The sequence below is a fragment of the Bos taurus genome, chromosome 6 (assembly GCF_002263795.3).
Source record: "Bos taurus isolate L1 Dominette 01449 registration number 42190680 breed Hereford chromosome 6, ARS-UCD2.0, whole genome shotgun sequence".
Classification (NCBI taxonomy): domain Eukaryota; kingdom Metazoa; phylum Chordata; class Mammalia; order Artiodactyla; family Bovidae; genus Bos; species Bos taurus.
In genome coordinates this window covers 93,300,762-93,317,790 of record NC_037333.1, presented here as the reverse complement: position 1 = coordinate 93,317,790, position 17,029 = coordinate 93,300,762, and the positions used below count along the sequence as shown (strand labels likewise).

Below are 17,029 nucleotides of genomic sequence, written 5' to 3'. Positions count from 1 at the left end.
GCAAGAATACAGGAGTGGATTGCCATTTCCTCCTCCAGGGGATCTTCCTGACCCAGGGATCGAACTCATGTCTCCTGTGTCCTCTGCATGGCAGGCAGATTCTTTACCATGGAGCCACTGGGGAAGCCCACAAATCCTTTGCACCCAGGACCAAAAATGTCCAAATGCCCAGGGCTAATGTTATCCATGGGGTGGAATTTAAAGCACTGCCTTCCCCAAATTCCCTCCACACTAGCACACTGTACCTTTCCTGGGAGCTCTACCATTACTGTCCTTCCTAATAGTCAAGGCTATGGTTTTTCCAGTGGTCATGTATGGATGTGAGAGTTGGTCATGTATGGATGTGAGAGTTAGACTGTGAAGAAAGCTGAGCGCCAAAGAATTGATGCTTTTGAACTGTGGTGCTGGAGAAGACTCTTGAGAGTCCCTTGGACTGCAAGGAGATCCAACCAGTCCATCCTAAAGGAGATCAGTCTTGGGTGTCCACTGGAAGGACTGATGTTGAAGCTGAAACTCCAATACTTTTGCCACCTGATGCGAAGAGTTGACTCATTGGAAAAGACCCTGATGCTGGGAGGGATTGGGGGCAGGAGGAGAAGGGGACGACAGAGGATGAGATGGCTGGATGGCATCACCAACTCGATGGACGTGAGTTTGAGTGAACTCCGGGACTTGGTGATGGACAGGGAGGCCTGGCCTGCCGCGATTCATGGGGTCTCAAAGAGTCAGATAGGACTGAACTGAACTGAACTGAGTTACACACTGGGAACATTGTTATCTTCCTGTGTCAAACTGCAACAATCTTGTTCCCAGGAAAGACAGGAAGGGTGGGGTGGGAAGGGAAGCTGTGCTCTCTCACTCACTAGGGACACTGGATGGGTTAGCTTTTCCTACCAGCAAGTTTGCACTTTAGATAAACCTTCCCCAACCTTTCCACCATCAAGCATCCTTTTTTGAATTTCTTCTCCATGGACGCCATGTTTTGAGTGACTCTGCCTGCCAATCTGGGGCTATTATAAAACATTAACTCACTTCCTCCAGTCTTATCTGTGATTAAAGATATGACTTCCAATCAGAGCTTCTGATCAGCTTAAGATAACCAGTGCCATTTCCATAAAAATGGCAGGAATATGTTTACAGGAATATGATGTTTTAGACACTTTACTCATCCTTGATGTATATATATATATGGTTTGGTAAAGATATAACTGATGTTTGTCCTGAATTCCAGCCACAGAGCTTCAAAAACCATTGAGGGACTTCTCTGGTAGTCCAGGTTGGGAATCTGCCCTGCCAGTGCAGGGAACCTGGGTTTGATTCCAGGTCCGGGAAGATTCCACATGCTGAGGGGCAACCAAACTCCTGTGCTACAACTATGGAAACCTGTGTGCCCTAGGGCCTGTGCTCTGCAACAAGAGAAGCCACCAGTGAGAAGCCTGCAGTGCACCACAACACAGAGTAGCCCATGCTTGCCACGACTAGAGAAAGGCGCCTGCAGCAACGAAGGCCCAGCACAGCCAAAAAATAAATTAATTAATAAATAATTAAAAATCCATTGGGATTTCCTGAGTGACGGGAGTGACTTTGTTGTGCTACTGAGGTGACTCAAGGCAGGCCCCAAGATACTGAAACATCAGCCTGGTCATGTGATTAGAAGGCTGCCACTTGAGAGGGGAAGGGGACTGGAGACCAAGTTCAGTTGTGGCCACTGATTTAATCAATCCTGGCTATGCAATGAAACTCCAGTGAAAGCTCTGGATGTCAGGGCTCAGAGGTGCTTCCCGGCTGGAGAACCCCCAGATGTGCAGGGAAGATGAGGCACCCAGACTCCATGGGGAGAGGTGAGGAAGCTTTGAATCCAGGCTCCTCCCAGACTTTGCTCTATGTGTAGGTCTTACAGTAAAACTGCAGTCCGAAATACACTTGCAGTGAATTGTGTGAGGTATTCTAGAGAATTACTGAACAGGGTCATGGACACCCTCTAATGTGTAGCCCCTGGGTCAGAACAGCAAGTGGCTCAGAGACTTGAAGCTCCTGTCTGAAGTCAGAACAGAGCTCTGAAACCTGTGGCATGTGTGCTTAGCCATGTCTGACTCTTTGTGATCTCATGGACTGTAGCCCACCAGGCTCCTCTGTCCATGGGATTCTCCTGGCAAGAATACTTGAGTGAGTTGCCATGCCCTCCTCCAGGGGGGTCTTCCCAACCCAGGGATCGAACCTGCATCTCTTCTGGCTCCTGCATAGTGGGTTCTTTACCACTAGCACCACCTGGCTTATCCAAAGGGTAGTTAAACAATGAAAGCAGCGAGTACCTAGTTCAATGGACTCTACTCTAGACTGTCCAGCCATGACCCCAGTTCTCCTTTTCATGACTAAGTGGTTAAAATGCAAACTCTTGAATATGACTTTGAGCAGATTACTTTGTCTCTTGCTATGTCTGTTTCCTCATCTGTAAAAAGAGTACAATGCTAATGCTAAGTCGCTTCAGTCGTGTCCAACTCTGTGTGACCCCACAGACGGCAGCCCACCAGGCTCCCCCGTCCCTGGGATTCTCCAGGCAAGAACACTGGAGTGGGTTGCCATTTCCTTCTCCAATGCATGAAAGTGAAAAGTGAAAGTGAAGTCGCTCAGTCGTGCCCAACTCTTAGCGACCCCATGGACTGCAGCCCACCAGTCTCCTCCGCCCATGGGATTTTCCAGGCAAGAGTACTGGAGTGGGGTGCCATTGCCTTCTCCGAAAGAGTACAATAACAGTACCTATATCCTCTAAGCTTTGAAACCATTAGACCAGTTCATGTGAAGCTTGAACCTGGCATGCAGTGAGTACTCAGTAGATGTTGTAATCATTATCATTTTGGTATAGTAATTTTTTCTAAGAACATATTCCTTGATAACTGATATCCCTGCAGCTGTTCTAGTAAAGAAGATTCTGCCTGTTTCCTGGACCTGATTTATTACAAATTGATAGCATCCTCCTGCCCATCGGAATGATTCTGAGCCATCTGAAACCAATGGATTTTCCCCAAACAGATGCTCTCTGACCACACCTATTTTAGTATTTTCTTCTGTGCATGGAGAATCCCATGGACAGAAGAGCCTGGCAGGCTACAGTCCATAGGGCCTCAGAAAGTCGGATATGACTGAAGTGACTTAGCACACATGCACACACCCTTTGGATGAGATTCTTCATATTTAACGGAAGTTATATTTTATAAAATTTCTTCTATACCTTGGTTTCAGAGCTGCGCTATGTTCCTCTTCCTCATTTTGCAAACCAGAGTTTGGAATGGGGAAGGGAGAGTGTATAGCAAGTTCAGATGTAACAAGAGTTCATGATGATTATAGTGATTATGAGCTAAAAAAAAATTCTTTCAGTAGCATAATATGTAGAAAAATTTTAGTAGCGTAATAAAAATACCAATTTGAGAGTTCAAACAAAGTGACCTGCATTCATCAATGTTCTGTAAAAGAAAGTTAGAAACTGACCAAGGAGCAAAGAGCTCAGCATATTCTCAGGAGAAACCCAGCCCTGTAGAGGTGTATACAGGAAAAATACTGCCATGGCATCTTAATAAGAATGCTCCAAGACATTCTAATTCGTGTTCTGCCTGAGTACTTGCTATAGATGTAAAGGCAACATATGAGAAGAGATCTTGAAAAGAGTACAAACCGATAGGAAACCAGGTCCTCTAATCTGGGGTGAAGTAGCAAAAGCCAAGCCTGAACAGAGGTAATAAGTTTCCCTTGTTAACTGAATGTAGAGCATCCTTATGAAACCTTCCATAAGCCAAAATGGTGTAAAGCCAAGAGTCTACCCAGCTTTTTGAAAGTTCACTTTAAACCACTTCTGTTTTAAGGAAGATCTACATTAAATATGCAGCCATGAAATTACAAGGTGTTTTTCTCCTTGGAAAGAAAGCTATGACAAACCTACACAGCATATTAAAAAGAGAGACATCATTTTGCTGACAAAGGTCTGTACAAAGCTATGGTTTATCCAGTAGTTATGTACAGATGTGAGAGCTGGACCATAAAGAAGGCTGAGCACCAAAGAATTGGTGCTTTCCAATTGTGGTGCTGGAGAAGACTCTTGAGAGTGCCTTGGACTGTAAGGAGATCAAACCAGTCAGTCCTAAAGGAAATCAACCCTGAATATTCATTGGAATGACTGACGCTGAAGCTGAAGCTCCAATACTTTGCACCCAATGTGAAGAGCTGACTCATTGGGAAAGGCCTTGATGCTGGGAATGATTGAAGGCAAAAGGAGAAGGATGAGATAGTTGGATAGCATCACTGACTCAATGGACATGAATCTGAGCAAACTCTGGGAGACAGTGGAGAACAGAGGAGCCTGGATACTGCAGCCCATGGGTTCACAAAGAGTTGGACATGGCTTAGTGACTGAACAAGAAACAACACATTAACATAGTTAATTTTTGCACAAAAGCAAAAATCCTCTTCAGATTTCTTTCAGTAGCAAAAATAGGTACAATCGTACCACACATCTTTATTGCAATTCATTGTGCTTCACAGATAGTGTGTTTTTACAAATTAAAGGTTTGTGACAACCCTGCATCAAACAAGTACATTGCACCACTTTTTCCAGCCTCATTTGCTCACTGAATGTCTCTGTATCACATTTTGGTAATTTCAGCAATACTTTAAACTTTATCGTTATTGCTATATTTGTTATGGTGATCTGTGCTCAGTGATCACTGGTGTTATTATTGCAAAAAAAATTATGACTCTCTGAAGGCTTCAATGATGATTAGCATTTTTTTAAGCAATAAAGCATTTTCAAATTCCTTCTTTAGACAATGCTATTGTACACAATAGACTACAATATAGTACAAGTTTTTTTTTCTGGTTATATTCTCCATGTTGTACAGCATATCCTTACAGCTTATTTTATACCTAATAGCTTGTGAAGTGAAGTGAACGTCGCTCAGTCGTGTCCAATTCTTTGTGACCCCATGGACTATACAGTCCATGGAATTCTCCAGACCAGAATACTGGAGTGGGTGGCCTTTCCTTTCTTCAGGCCTAAGAGCTTATTTTATACCTAATAGCTTGTACCTCTTACTCCCCGACCCTTATAGTGTCTCCACCCCCATCACTGGTAAGCACTAGTTTGTTCTCTATACCTACGAGTCTGCTTCTCTTTTCTTTTTTTTATATTCGCTAGTTTGTTTTTTAGATTCCACATATTAACATTACGTCTTTCTCTGTGTGACTTATTTCACTCAGCACAATGCCCTCCAACATGCCATCCATGTTGCTGCAAATGGCACAATTTCATTCTTTTTTTATGGCTGAGTAGTAGTTCCTTGTCTATCTACCTATTTACACCACATCTTTCTTATCCATTCATCTGTTCATGGCTTAGATTGTTTCTGTATTTTGGCAATTATAAATAATGCTTCTATGAACACTGGGATACACGCATATTTTCAAATTAGTGTTTTTGTTTTCTTCAGATATATACTCAGGAGTAGAACTGCTGGGTCATATGGTAGTTCTATTTTTAGTTTTTTGAGACACCTACCTGCTGTTTTCCACTTTGGCTGCATCAATTTACATTCCTACCAACAGTGTACACGGGTTCCCTTTTGTCCACATCCTCACCAATATTTGCTATATGTATTCTATTTAATGACAACCATTCTGATAGGTATGAGATGGTATCTCATTGTGGTTTTAATTTGCATTTCTCTCACGACTAATGATGTTGAGCAACTTTTCATGTGTCTCCTGGCTATCTGCATGTCTTCTTTAAAAAGAGGTCTATTTGGCTCATGACAGAGGAGCCTGGCGAGCTATAGTCCTTGGTGTCGCAAAGAGCCGGTCATGACAGAGCATACACATGCACACACACATACTCATTTTTTAATTGGGCTGTTTGCTTTATTAATGTCGAGTTATATCTGTTGATGTATTTTGAAAATTAACTCATTGGTCATCTCATTAGCCAATATTTTCTCCCGTTTCAATAGGTTGCCTTTTCATGTCATTGATGGTTTCCGCTGCTGTGCAAAAACCTAAATCTAGTTAGGTTTCACTTGTTTATTTCTGTTTTTATTTCCTTTGCTTTAGGAGACAGATCCAAAAAATATTGCTACAGATTTATATCACAGAGTATTCTATCAATGTTTTCTACTAGGAGCTCTCATGGTTTCCAAAATCTAAAATGTACTGGGAAACCAGAAAATTCACGTGACTTGCTTTCTTATGATGTTCGCTTTATTGCTTTATTGCGGTTCCAGGTTGGTCTGGAACCAACCTGCAATATGGCCAATGTATGCCTGTCCTAGCGTAGGTCTAAAAGCAAAGTGATGTAACGTAAACTTTCGAAAAGTGGGGTTACCTTATTCAAGAATTCTAAACAAAGGAAATAGCAAAGCAACATCTGAAACAATGGGAAGGTTGCAACACTCCTAGACAGAATATACAGTCTTAAGAAACCAGCCAATGTTTCATCTTCAACGATAACGTACTGAAATTGCAACCGAAATCTGCCCTCTTGATCTTATCACACTAGTAAATTGACCACACTCTGGTAACCACAAACAATCAACAGTTTTGTAGAAAAACACAGGCTCATTGCTCATTTGTGTTTGGGTGTATACATGCTTTTGTGTGTAAGAGGGAAAAGAGAACAGAAAAAGCTTAGTGATAAGCGTATTTACAGAAATCTTGAGAGCTTTTTCAAAACTGTGGTTTAAAAAAAGCATAACATAAAATTTACCACATTAAACATTTTTAAGTATACAGTTCAGTAGTGGTGAGAATATCCACGTTGCTGTGAAACATCTCCAGAATTTAACTTCTTCATTGTATGGAACTAAAATTCCATCTCCATCAGGCAACAAATCTTTTTTTCTCCCTCTTCCCAGACCTTGGCAACCACAATTCTATTTTCTGCTTTCATGAATTAATTTGACTACTTCAGATATCTCATTATAAATGGAATCAATCATACAGTATTTTGTCTTCTTATTACTGGCTTACTTCTCTTAGCGTAATGTCCCAAGGGTTCATCTATATTGTAGCATATATCAAAATTTCCCTCCTTTTAGAAGTTGAATAATATTCCACTATATGCATATTCCACATTCTGTTTATCCATTCATCCGTCATTGAACACTGACTGGGATTGCTTCCAGCTTTCAGTTATTGTGAATAATGTTTCTATGAACCTTAAGTGTGTAAATATCTCTTGAAGATCCTGTTTTCAATTCTTTGGATATTTACTCAGAAATGGGATTGCTGGATCATATGGTAGTTCTATTTTGTTTATTTATTGGCCACACCTTGTGAGATGCAGGATCCTAGTCCCCTGACTGGGGATCAAACCCAGACCCACCCTGGCAGTGAAAGTGAAAGTATTAGTTGCTCAACTGTGTCCAGCTCTCTGTGACCCCATGGACCGTAGCCCACCAGGATCCTCTGTCCATGGAATTCTCCAGGCAAGAACACTGGAGTGGGTTGCCATTCCCTTCTCCAAGGGATCTTCCCAACCCAGGAATCAAACCTGGGTCTCCTGCATTGCAGTCAGATTCTTCACTGTCTGAATCACCAGGGGAGTGGGGAGCCCCAACCACTGGACACCAGGGAAGTCCTGGTAGTTCTATTTTTAATGTTTTGAGGAACCATCATAGTGTTTTCCACAGTAGCCCTGAGTTGTTTTTAATATTTGCTCTCATACATCTCACTCATAAAAGCTAGTTTTTTGAGAGAGGAGGAAAATAAGGAAGAAAAAGCAAGGCAGTGGGAGCCCCTCTCAGGCTACAGCCTCCTTCTTCACTGAACCCCTCAATTGCCCACCCACAGCACAGCTTCCCTTTTCTGTTCCCTTCCCTTCTTTCCTGTCACTGGGTGCCCCATCTTCCCATTCCCTTCTGGTAGGCAGAACCATGGCTCCCAAATAAAATGTCCACACAGTAATCCTTGGACACTGCAAATGTAATGTTACATGACTAAAGAAGTTTGCAAATGTAATTAAGGTTCCAGACCTTAAAACAGAAATTAGGGACTTTCCTGGTGGTCCAGTGGTTAGGACTCCAAGCTTCCACTGCTGGGGACAGGGGTCCCATCTCTGGCCAGGGAACTAAGATCTCATGTGCCACTCACACAGCCAAAAAGTGCAAGTTAAAAAAAAAAATCAAAATGGAGAAATTATCTTGGATTATCCAGGTGTGGCCCCAGAAGGGCAAGCTAGAGAGAATGCAAAGCCCAAAACAGATTCCATGCACTGTAGCTGCTCTAAGATGTAGAGGCCACCCACAAGGACTAGCAGTGGCCTCCAGGAGATAAGGACAGCTCCTGCTGACAGCCAGCAAGGAATTCAGTCTCATAACTGCAAGGAACTGAATTTTGCCAACAACCCAGGTAAGGCAGTGGTAAAGAATTTGCCTGCCAATGCAGGAGATGCAAGAGACTCAGATTTGATCCCTGGGTCGGGATGATGTCCTGGAGGAGGAAATGGCAACCCACTCCAGTGGGTTTTCACTTTCCTTGCCTGGAAAATTCCATGGACAGGGAGCCTGGTGGGCTACAGTACATGGGGTCACAAAGAGTCGGACATGCCTGAGCATGCACGTATATAAATAAGCTCAGAGGTGGATTCTTCCCAAAGTCTCCAGAAAGGAAGGCAGCCCTGCCGAGTCCTTGATCTTAGTGCCATGAGACCCATTTTGGGCTCTAATGTATATAACCGTGTGGCGGTAATAAAGGGGTGCTGTTTTAAGCTGCTAAATGTGTGGTGACTGCTTATGAAAGCAGTAGGAAATGAATACACCCTCTCTCATACTTACCTGGGTCTCTCCCAGACCTTCAGAAAATGTACCTTGACTTTGAAGGTGTGTCAGTGGGAGAGCCAGACCAACTAAATCATTAATGTCAATAAACCAATGGACAAGGGCTAGAGGGAGACTAATTTTTTGGAGAGATGAAATTTTTTTTTTTTGCATCAGACTCTACTAGAAAGAACCCACCTGGCAATGCAGGTAGACATAAGAGACGTGGGTTTGATCCATGGGTTGGGAAGATCTCCTGGAGGAGGGCATGGCAACCTACTCCAGTATTCTTGCATGGAGAATCCCATGAACAGAGGAGTCCATTGGTGACTTCAAAGCTGAGCATTAAATATTTATCAGTGTACCACTGATGATCGTAGCCTGCTTGGTGGGCTACAGTCCTTGGAATCGCTATGAGTTGGACCCAGCTGAGCGACTAACCACGCACACACACACCACTGATGACAATAATGGGCAAATTTAAAATTAAGACATGATTTGAATTCAAGTGACTATTTCTGATTTATATTAGAAAATTGTAATCAAATGACACTGAATTTAGGGCTGTATGAGTTTTGGCAGAAACCTGGATAATCCCACGGACTGAGGAGCCTGGCAGGCTACTGTCCAAAGGATTGCACAGAGTTGGACATGACTGAAGTAATTAGCACAACTAGATAGCCATAATGAAGTGCTGTGTTAGTAGCTCAGTTGTGTCTGATTCTGAGACCCCACCAGGCTCCTCTGTCCATATGATTTTCCAAGCAAAGATACTGGGTTGCCCTTTCCTGCTCCAGGGGATCTTCCCGACCCAGGGTCGAACCAGGGTCTCCTGCATTGCGGGCAGATTCTTTATTGTCTGAACCACCAAGGAGGCTTTAGAGAGCCATAATAGCAACAGGAATTTCAGATCTGGAAAGCAGAAGATCAGCCTACTGACCAGTGATGGGGAATCGTGTGGCACCAAGCAAAGCCTCATGATGATACATCTCATCAGATACCAACAGATACATCAGATACCAACACTGAGTGTACCAGGGCTTGCTCACATCTCCCTTGTAGTTACCCTTGAAGTCTCCCTGCCCCTCAGTTATAAAATATGATGCATTTTCATCATTAAAAAAGACCAGAGCATGGAAGGTGATGCATTGAAAACAGTCTTTATGTATATTTTTTTTTCTTTTCTTTTTTTCTCTAAAACAGAATCACTCTCTCCATACTATTCTGTAACTTGACTTTTTATTTATAAATATATATTTGGATACTTTCTTATATCAATATAGACACAGCTGACCCACTTTTTCTCATTTTTAAGTGATGACATAAAAATGGCTACAAGATACAGCTGAGTAATACCATACCTCACAGATGGTCACTTATGCTATCTGCATATTTTCATTAGTATAAATGAATGTCCATCAGCCTATATTTTTCCAACCTTATGCAAGTATTATCTGCATGATAAATACCTAGAAGTGGAATTACTGGGTTACAGGGGATGTGCATTTAGACACTGATAGATATTGCCAAAATACCATCCCCAAAGAGCGCCAAGTTTATTCTTCCATAAACAGAATATGAGAGTGCCTCTCAGACCACATCCTCTGCAACACTGGTCTTCGTTCATTTTTTTGACCTTTACCAATACTTAGATAGAAATGATTTCTCATTGTGTTATTTACGTTTCCTTATTTCTCAGTGATGTATAGCATCTTTTTATATATTTGTTTTGCACGTTATTTGTAATTCTTTTCATATCCTATTCATGTCCCTCAAAAGCTTTTTCATCAAGTTCATTTTTCGTATTGATTTATTCAAGCTATTTTTATGCTAATGAAATGAATCTTTTGTCGAATGTGTTGCAAATGCTTTTCCCCTGTGGGTTCCCTTCTGACTCCACTGATAGTATTGCTTGCTGTCATAAATTATAAATTTGTATGTAGATAAATAGATCGATATTTTTCTTTTAAGCTTTTGGTTTGTATTATGGTTGTAACTGCTTTTCCCACTCCAAGATAATTTTTAAAATTTACCCATATTTTGTCTCTTTCATTTCAATATTTTATACATCTGGACAACATATCTGAAATTCAGTTTCATGAAAGAGGAGAGATGGAATACAGATTTACCTTCTTCTTCAAATAGCTAGATGTTTTCATAACATCATTTATTATATAAGCCTTCTCCTCTCTGATATAAAATGGCTTTTCTTATAATAAATTCCCATATCACATAATTTATTCTGTTATTGACCTCCCTATTTCAGTGTCAGTACAAATTATTTTAACTAAGTACCTTTACAATACATTTTAATATTTTCTTATTTTTAGACATCCTCTAGCTTTGAGGGCATGTTAATTTTTCACAGGAACTTTTCATCAAATTTCAACTTTTTCTTAACATTTTGATCTTCTGTATTTTGATTTGATTCGGATAAGTTACTGTTACAAAGGCTTGATTTTTACTTACCCAGATAGATGCCATGATAGCCCACCTTTCTCTTGAGTTGAGATCACACTAACCTATTAAAAGAAAAATAAAGCATCGAATGGTATAAACATGGGGTTCAGAGCACAATCATCTCAGTCTAACCCTTAAACTCAACCCCAGGAAACAGAAGCCAATATTCAAAGAGAAACCATCTCAGGAAGAAGACTTGTCTCTAATATCAAGTACCCCATTTGCTAAACAAATATTTGCTGATAACTAGCTATAAGGGACTGTGATAGACCTGTGTGTGTCTGTTTGTGTTCAGACACGTCCAACTCTTTTGCGACCCTATGGACTGTAGCCCACCAGGCTCCTCTGTCCGTGGAATTCCCCAGGCAATAATACTCGAGCAGGTTGCCATTTCCTTCCTACTCCAGGGCATCTTCCTGACCAAGGAATCAATCTGCATCTCTTGTGTTTTGTGCATTGGCAGGCAGGTTCTTTACCACTAGCGTCACCTGTAAAGCCCTGTGCTAGACCTGTGAAGGGTTCAAAACAAGAGAGAAGAAAAAAATCTCTGTACTCAAAAAGTTTGCAAATATGTTTACGGAAAGCCAATTTTTGACTCACTTATAATCCAGGAGAACTGCATTGATTGCTGACTTCCTTATTAACTACCGTCATAGAGAAAGCAAAAAAAAGAAAGATAAGTCGCTCAGTCCTGTTTGACTCTTTGTGACCCCATGGAGTATAGCCACAGGCTCCTCTGTCCATGGGATTCTCCAGGCAAGAATACTGGAGTGGGTTGCCATTTCCTTCTCCAGGGGATTTTCCCAACCCAGGGTTTGAACCTGGGTCTCCTGCACTGCAGGCAGACTCTTTACCATCGGAGTCACCAGGGAAGCCTCCCACCATCATAGGGAACAAAAAAAACGTGTCCCCTCTTCTCCAATTTTTAACTAGCTTCAGTTTGAATCCTTGTGTTTCTGAAATCTCCATTTACATTTTACAAGGCTCCAAGTCTACAGCCTTTTATAAACAAACATGCTTGCTTTTTGAGGAAGGTCCATATCTTGGTAGAGCCTGTAGGTATAAAGGGGTATTTTTTTGACAGTCCTGACTGGGAATCCAGTCACATACATAGGGAATCCTGGGAATCCTGTCATACGCAGACATTGTTCAAACATGCTGCCACTCTTCCCAGGAACAAAATATTCTAAATATTCAGTGATAGCCCACAGTAAAGTTCAACAGGAAATGACACTATTAGTCCCTAGAAACATTTAGCCTCAATATTCTCAGAATCACTGATGGAAGGGCAGTTGACTCTCTAGTTATGACAGCTAATGCTACATCCCTCTAAACATACAGTGGATTCAAAATATCATCAGTTCTGGTTTTGCCCCTTAAAGCTAGACACAATCTCTTTGAGCCTCAGTTTCCTCATTTATAAAAGGGGAGAGGATGGCCACTGCTGGCATTAAATGAAATTATATGTGTTAATAATGTCAGCAAATGTTTTGAGTTTCTACTATGTTGCAGATAATACCAAAACACTACATGGTCAATTCTGAAAGGCTAGAGATTTTTGTCATGTCTGTTCACTGGGGCACAGAAAGCACTAAAAAATGCTATGGAATGAATAAATGATTCAATATAAGCCTCACAATGATCCAGGGGAGCCGAGTATCATTTATAACATCTCCAAGTTGCAAATGAGGAAGCTGAGGCACAGAAAGGTACAGTCAGTCCCTCCACATCCATGGTCCCAGAGTCCCTTCATATCCATGGTCCCGGGCCCTCTCCCCAACCTTGTCCAGCATTTAACAAAATCTGAGGGTGCTTAAATCCCTTATACACAAGGGCACGGTACAGTTGGCTCCTGGAATCCAGGGGTTCCACACGGGCAGGTTCCGCCAACCAGAGTTTGGCTTCGAAAGGGAAGCTACATTCCAGCCACACAAGGAGTGAGTGGCCTCCTACTGAACCTAGGCAGTTACACTCCAAAGATATGCATTTAACCCCAAGTTTCTTACTTACTTGGCCCAGCCAATACACTGTCAAAGCTAATGGTCAATACGTGCTTATGTGCTCAGTGGCTTCAGTCGTGTATGAATCTTTGTGACCCTATGGACTGCAGTCCATTGGATTCTCCAGACAAGAAGAGCAGAGTGGGTTGCCATGCCTTCCTCCAGGGAATCTCTCCAACCCAGGGACTGAATCCACATCTCCTGCACTGTAAGCGAATTCTTTACCTGCTGAGCCACCTGAGAAGCCCCAATATGTGTTGATCCAGTATAATTTGTAAATTATGAACATTTATCACAGGTTTCAGAAGTGAAGAAGACCTAAAGAACCTCTTGATGAAAGTTAAAGAGGAGAGTGAAAAAGTTGGCTTAAAGTTCAACATTCAGAAAACTAAGATCACGGCATCTGGTCCCATCAGTTCATGGGAAATAGATGGGGAAACAGTGGAAACAGTGGCTGACTTTAGTTTTTTCGGCTCTAAAATCACTGCAGATGGTGATTGCAGCCATGAAATTAAAAGACGCTTACTTCACGGAAGGAAAGTTATGACCAACTTAGACAGCATATTAAAAAGCAGACATTACTTTGTCAACAAAGGTTCGTCTAGTCAAGGCTATGGTTCTTTCAGCAGTTACGTATGGATGTGAGAGTTGGACTATAAAGAAAGCTAAGCACTGAAGAATTGATGCTTTTGAACTATGGTGTTGAAGACTCTTGAGAGTCCCTTGGACTGCAAAGAGATCCAACCAGTCCATCCTAAAGGAGATCAGTCCTGGGTGTTCACTGGAAGGACTGATGTTGAAGCTGAAACTCCAATACTTTTGCCACCTGATGCGAAGAGCTGACTCACTGGAAAAGACCCTGATGCTGGGAAAGATTGAGGGCAGGAGGAGAAAGGAATGGCAGAGGATGAGACGGTTGGATGGCTTCACCGACTCAATGGACATGGGTTTGGGTGAACTCCGGAAGTTGGTGATGGACAAGGAGGCCTGGTGTGCTGTGGTTCATAGCGTCGCAAAGAGTCAGACACAACTGAGCGACTGAACTGAACTGAACTAAGAAGTGAAGAATTACTCCACAGTGGAGTCTAAATGACCCAATGATAGAACCTTAAAACACCGTTTTCTGAAAGATTAGAGTGTTCACATCAATTCCTTTACTTCCTCTTTGGCGCCTATATTTCAACAAATGTCTCTATAGAGCCACAGACTTCTGGGAAGGAGGCTCTGGTCTTCTTTGAAAGTGAAAATCGCTCAGTCTTGTCTGAGTCTTTGTGACCCCATGGAATATACAATCCATGGAATTCTCCAGGCCAGAATACTGGAGTGGGTAGCCTTTCCCTTCTCCACGGGATCTTCCCAACCCAAGGATTGAACTCAGATCTCCTGCATTGCAGGTAGATTCTTTACCAGCTGAGCCACAAGGGAAGTCCAAGAATACTGGAGTGGATAGCCTATCCCTGTTCCAGGGGATCTTCCGGACCCAGGAATTGAACCGGGGTCTCCTGCATTGCAGGCAGATTCTTTACCAACGGAACTATCAGGGAAGCCCTCTGGTTTTCTTTACATTTTTCAATTTGTTTTCTTACTAGTCTGAAGTTTTCTGCCTTCATGAGAGCAAATGGCGTAATGTTTTTATGAGTTACAATTTTCACGAAGTTGATTTTTTTTTTTTAAAGTTGTGAAAGTAGCTACTCCAAAGGGCAAAGTCTGTCTATGTGGAACACAAATCCTTGATAAGAATTTAGCCCTCCGACGGATTCATGTTGATGTATGGCAAAACCAATACAATATGGTAAAGTAATTAGCCTCCAATTAAAATAAATACATATTTAAAAAAAAGAATTTAGCCCTCCATGTTACAACTGTCTTCTTTTTTAATTTTTATTTATTTGAGTATAGTTGATTCATTGTGTTGTGTTAGTTTCATGCATACAGGAAAGTGAATCGATTATACATATATCCACTCTTTTTTTTCCCCTGTTTCCACACAGGCCATTGCACAGTACTAAGTAGAGTTCTCTGTGCTATACATGTCCTTATCAGTTACCTATTTTTTAATATATATAGTAGTGTGTATAGGGTGATTCCAATCTCCTAATTTATCCCTCCCCCTCCTTCCCCCAAATGAACTTACTTAACAAAACCGAAATAAAGTATAGATGTAGATAACAACCTTCTTATCAGCAGCCAAAGGGGCCTCCAGCGACCCTGAACCTTCTTGACCAGGGGGAAACCACAATTTCCTATATATGGTCAGTTGCAATCAGTACTCAGATCCCCTTGTCTGTTGACTCAAATGCCAGGGGAATGATTCACGTCCAGTGAATCAGACTACTGTAATCAAAGAAAAAGGTGAGTCTTTTGAGGGAAAGGCAAACTTCTGGGGCTCCTAACGTCCAATATCTAAATAAACTTTCAACTCCTAAAAAAGTCAGGTGAAATAAAATTAATTGCCTACGTGAAGAGGAAGACGTGCTCACAAAGATGGGTGGGTTTCCAAGTCCTCAGAACCGAGTTCAGAACTACTCCGGAGACACCAGGCACCGGAAAGGCTATTCCAACTCCCGTTCTTTTTCTGTTCCCAAGACCTTCAGAGTTGGGGAGACCAAGATGGCCAACTGCATCCCCGCGCCGCTCGCTGTGATGAAAAGCTGGTCAGCGTGCGCCCCGCCCTGACCAGGACCGAGTGACCCTCTCAGGGCAGGCACTTCTGCTGCCTGGGGCCTCGGCTTCCTTGATTCTGAAACCGGGGCCGTGGACTCCATGCCGGCCCATCCCCCTGGGACCCTGCAGCCGGGTCGGTGCGCGTCGTGGGTGCCAGCCCGGCGCTGAGCTTGCAGGGGAACCGGTCGACGCTCACCCGGGGATTCGGGCCGCAGGACAGAGAGGGCAGCGGGAGAGGATTGCGGCTAGGCGTGGGGAGGCTGAACTTACCTAGGGAGCCGCCGCGGGAGCCGGCGTGCGGAAGAGCTGCCAGCGAGGGAGTGCGCCCCGCGAGCCGCTGCTCCGCTCTCCCTCCCGCCCGGCAGCCCGCCCCGGGACCGCACCCCTTCCTCCCGCCCCTCCGCCTCCTCCCGGCTCCACCTGCTCGCCAGCGGCGGCCGGAAAAGGGAAGCCGCGCCCAGGGTCCCCGGGCTGCAGTTCCCCACAGGTTCGTCTTAGACCTCTCCGATGGAGTGTGGGGGCAATCTCTAAACTTTCCCACCCTCTTTTCTCATCCTCATAGTGAAACCCTGTGTCTTCCATTTTCACTTCTCCGTCACATTAAGTTTTTTTCAGATATTTTGCAATGCGTGTTTTGTTCTGACCTTGTGGATTCAAAGATGAGACAGTTCCCACGTTGCAGAGAAATGGAAAAAGAGGAATGAGTTTTTCCTTCCCTTTCCTGAGACCAAAAAAGAGAACAGTAAGCAGGCCTGAACATCCTTAGGTTTTTTTTTTTTTCCTTCTTTCTTTCTTTTTTACTTTAATTGCTCCTAACTCTGCCTATCTGCAACTAAACCTGCTTTTCTGCCCCCTAACTTTGCAGGCGCCAAATTTTGTACGTATTATCCTTTGCTTACCCTTGCAACACTTCCTTCCCCTTGTAATTACATACCAGAAAGAAGGACTCAGAGCCACCAAACTACAAGGCTCAATTGCTGGGTTACTGATGCCAGCCTATCAGTGTTTTTGACAAGATCCTAACACCTTTGTTCCTCATCTCTGACTCCTGACTGCGAGCTGTCATCCCCTAGACTCCTCATGGTGGGGTTGGGGGTGAAGGGCAGCCCT

General features: G+C 42.9%; 1 protein-coding gene across 2 annotated transcripts in view; it reads right to left on the bottom strand.

The window, feature by feature from the left end:
- ANXA3 (annexin A3) overlaps positions 1-16,448 on the bottom strand; it is a 72,042-nt gene extending 55,594 nt beyond the window's left edge. Inside the window, exons 1-2 of one of the 2 annotated variants that reach the window (XM_005208151.3) lie at positions 16,340-16,448; positions 11,265-11,317 (exon numbers count right to left, since the gene is read on the bottom strand). In XM_005208151.3, the coding sequence (XP_005208208.1) occupies positions 11,265-11,279 (15 nt within the window). In that variant the 5' untranslated portion in view covers positions 11,280-11,317; positions 16,340-16,448. 2 annotated transcript variants of the gene reach the window in all.
- Between the last annotated feature and the right edge of the window lie 581 nt (positions 16,449-17,029).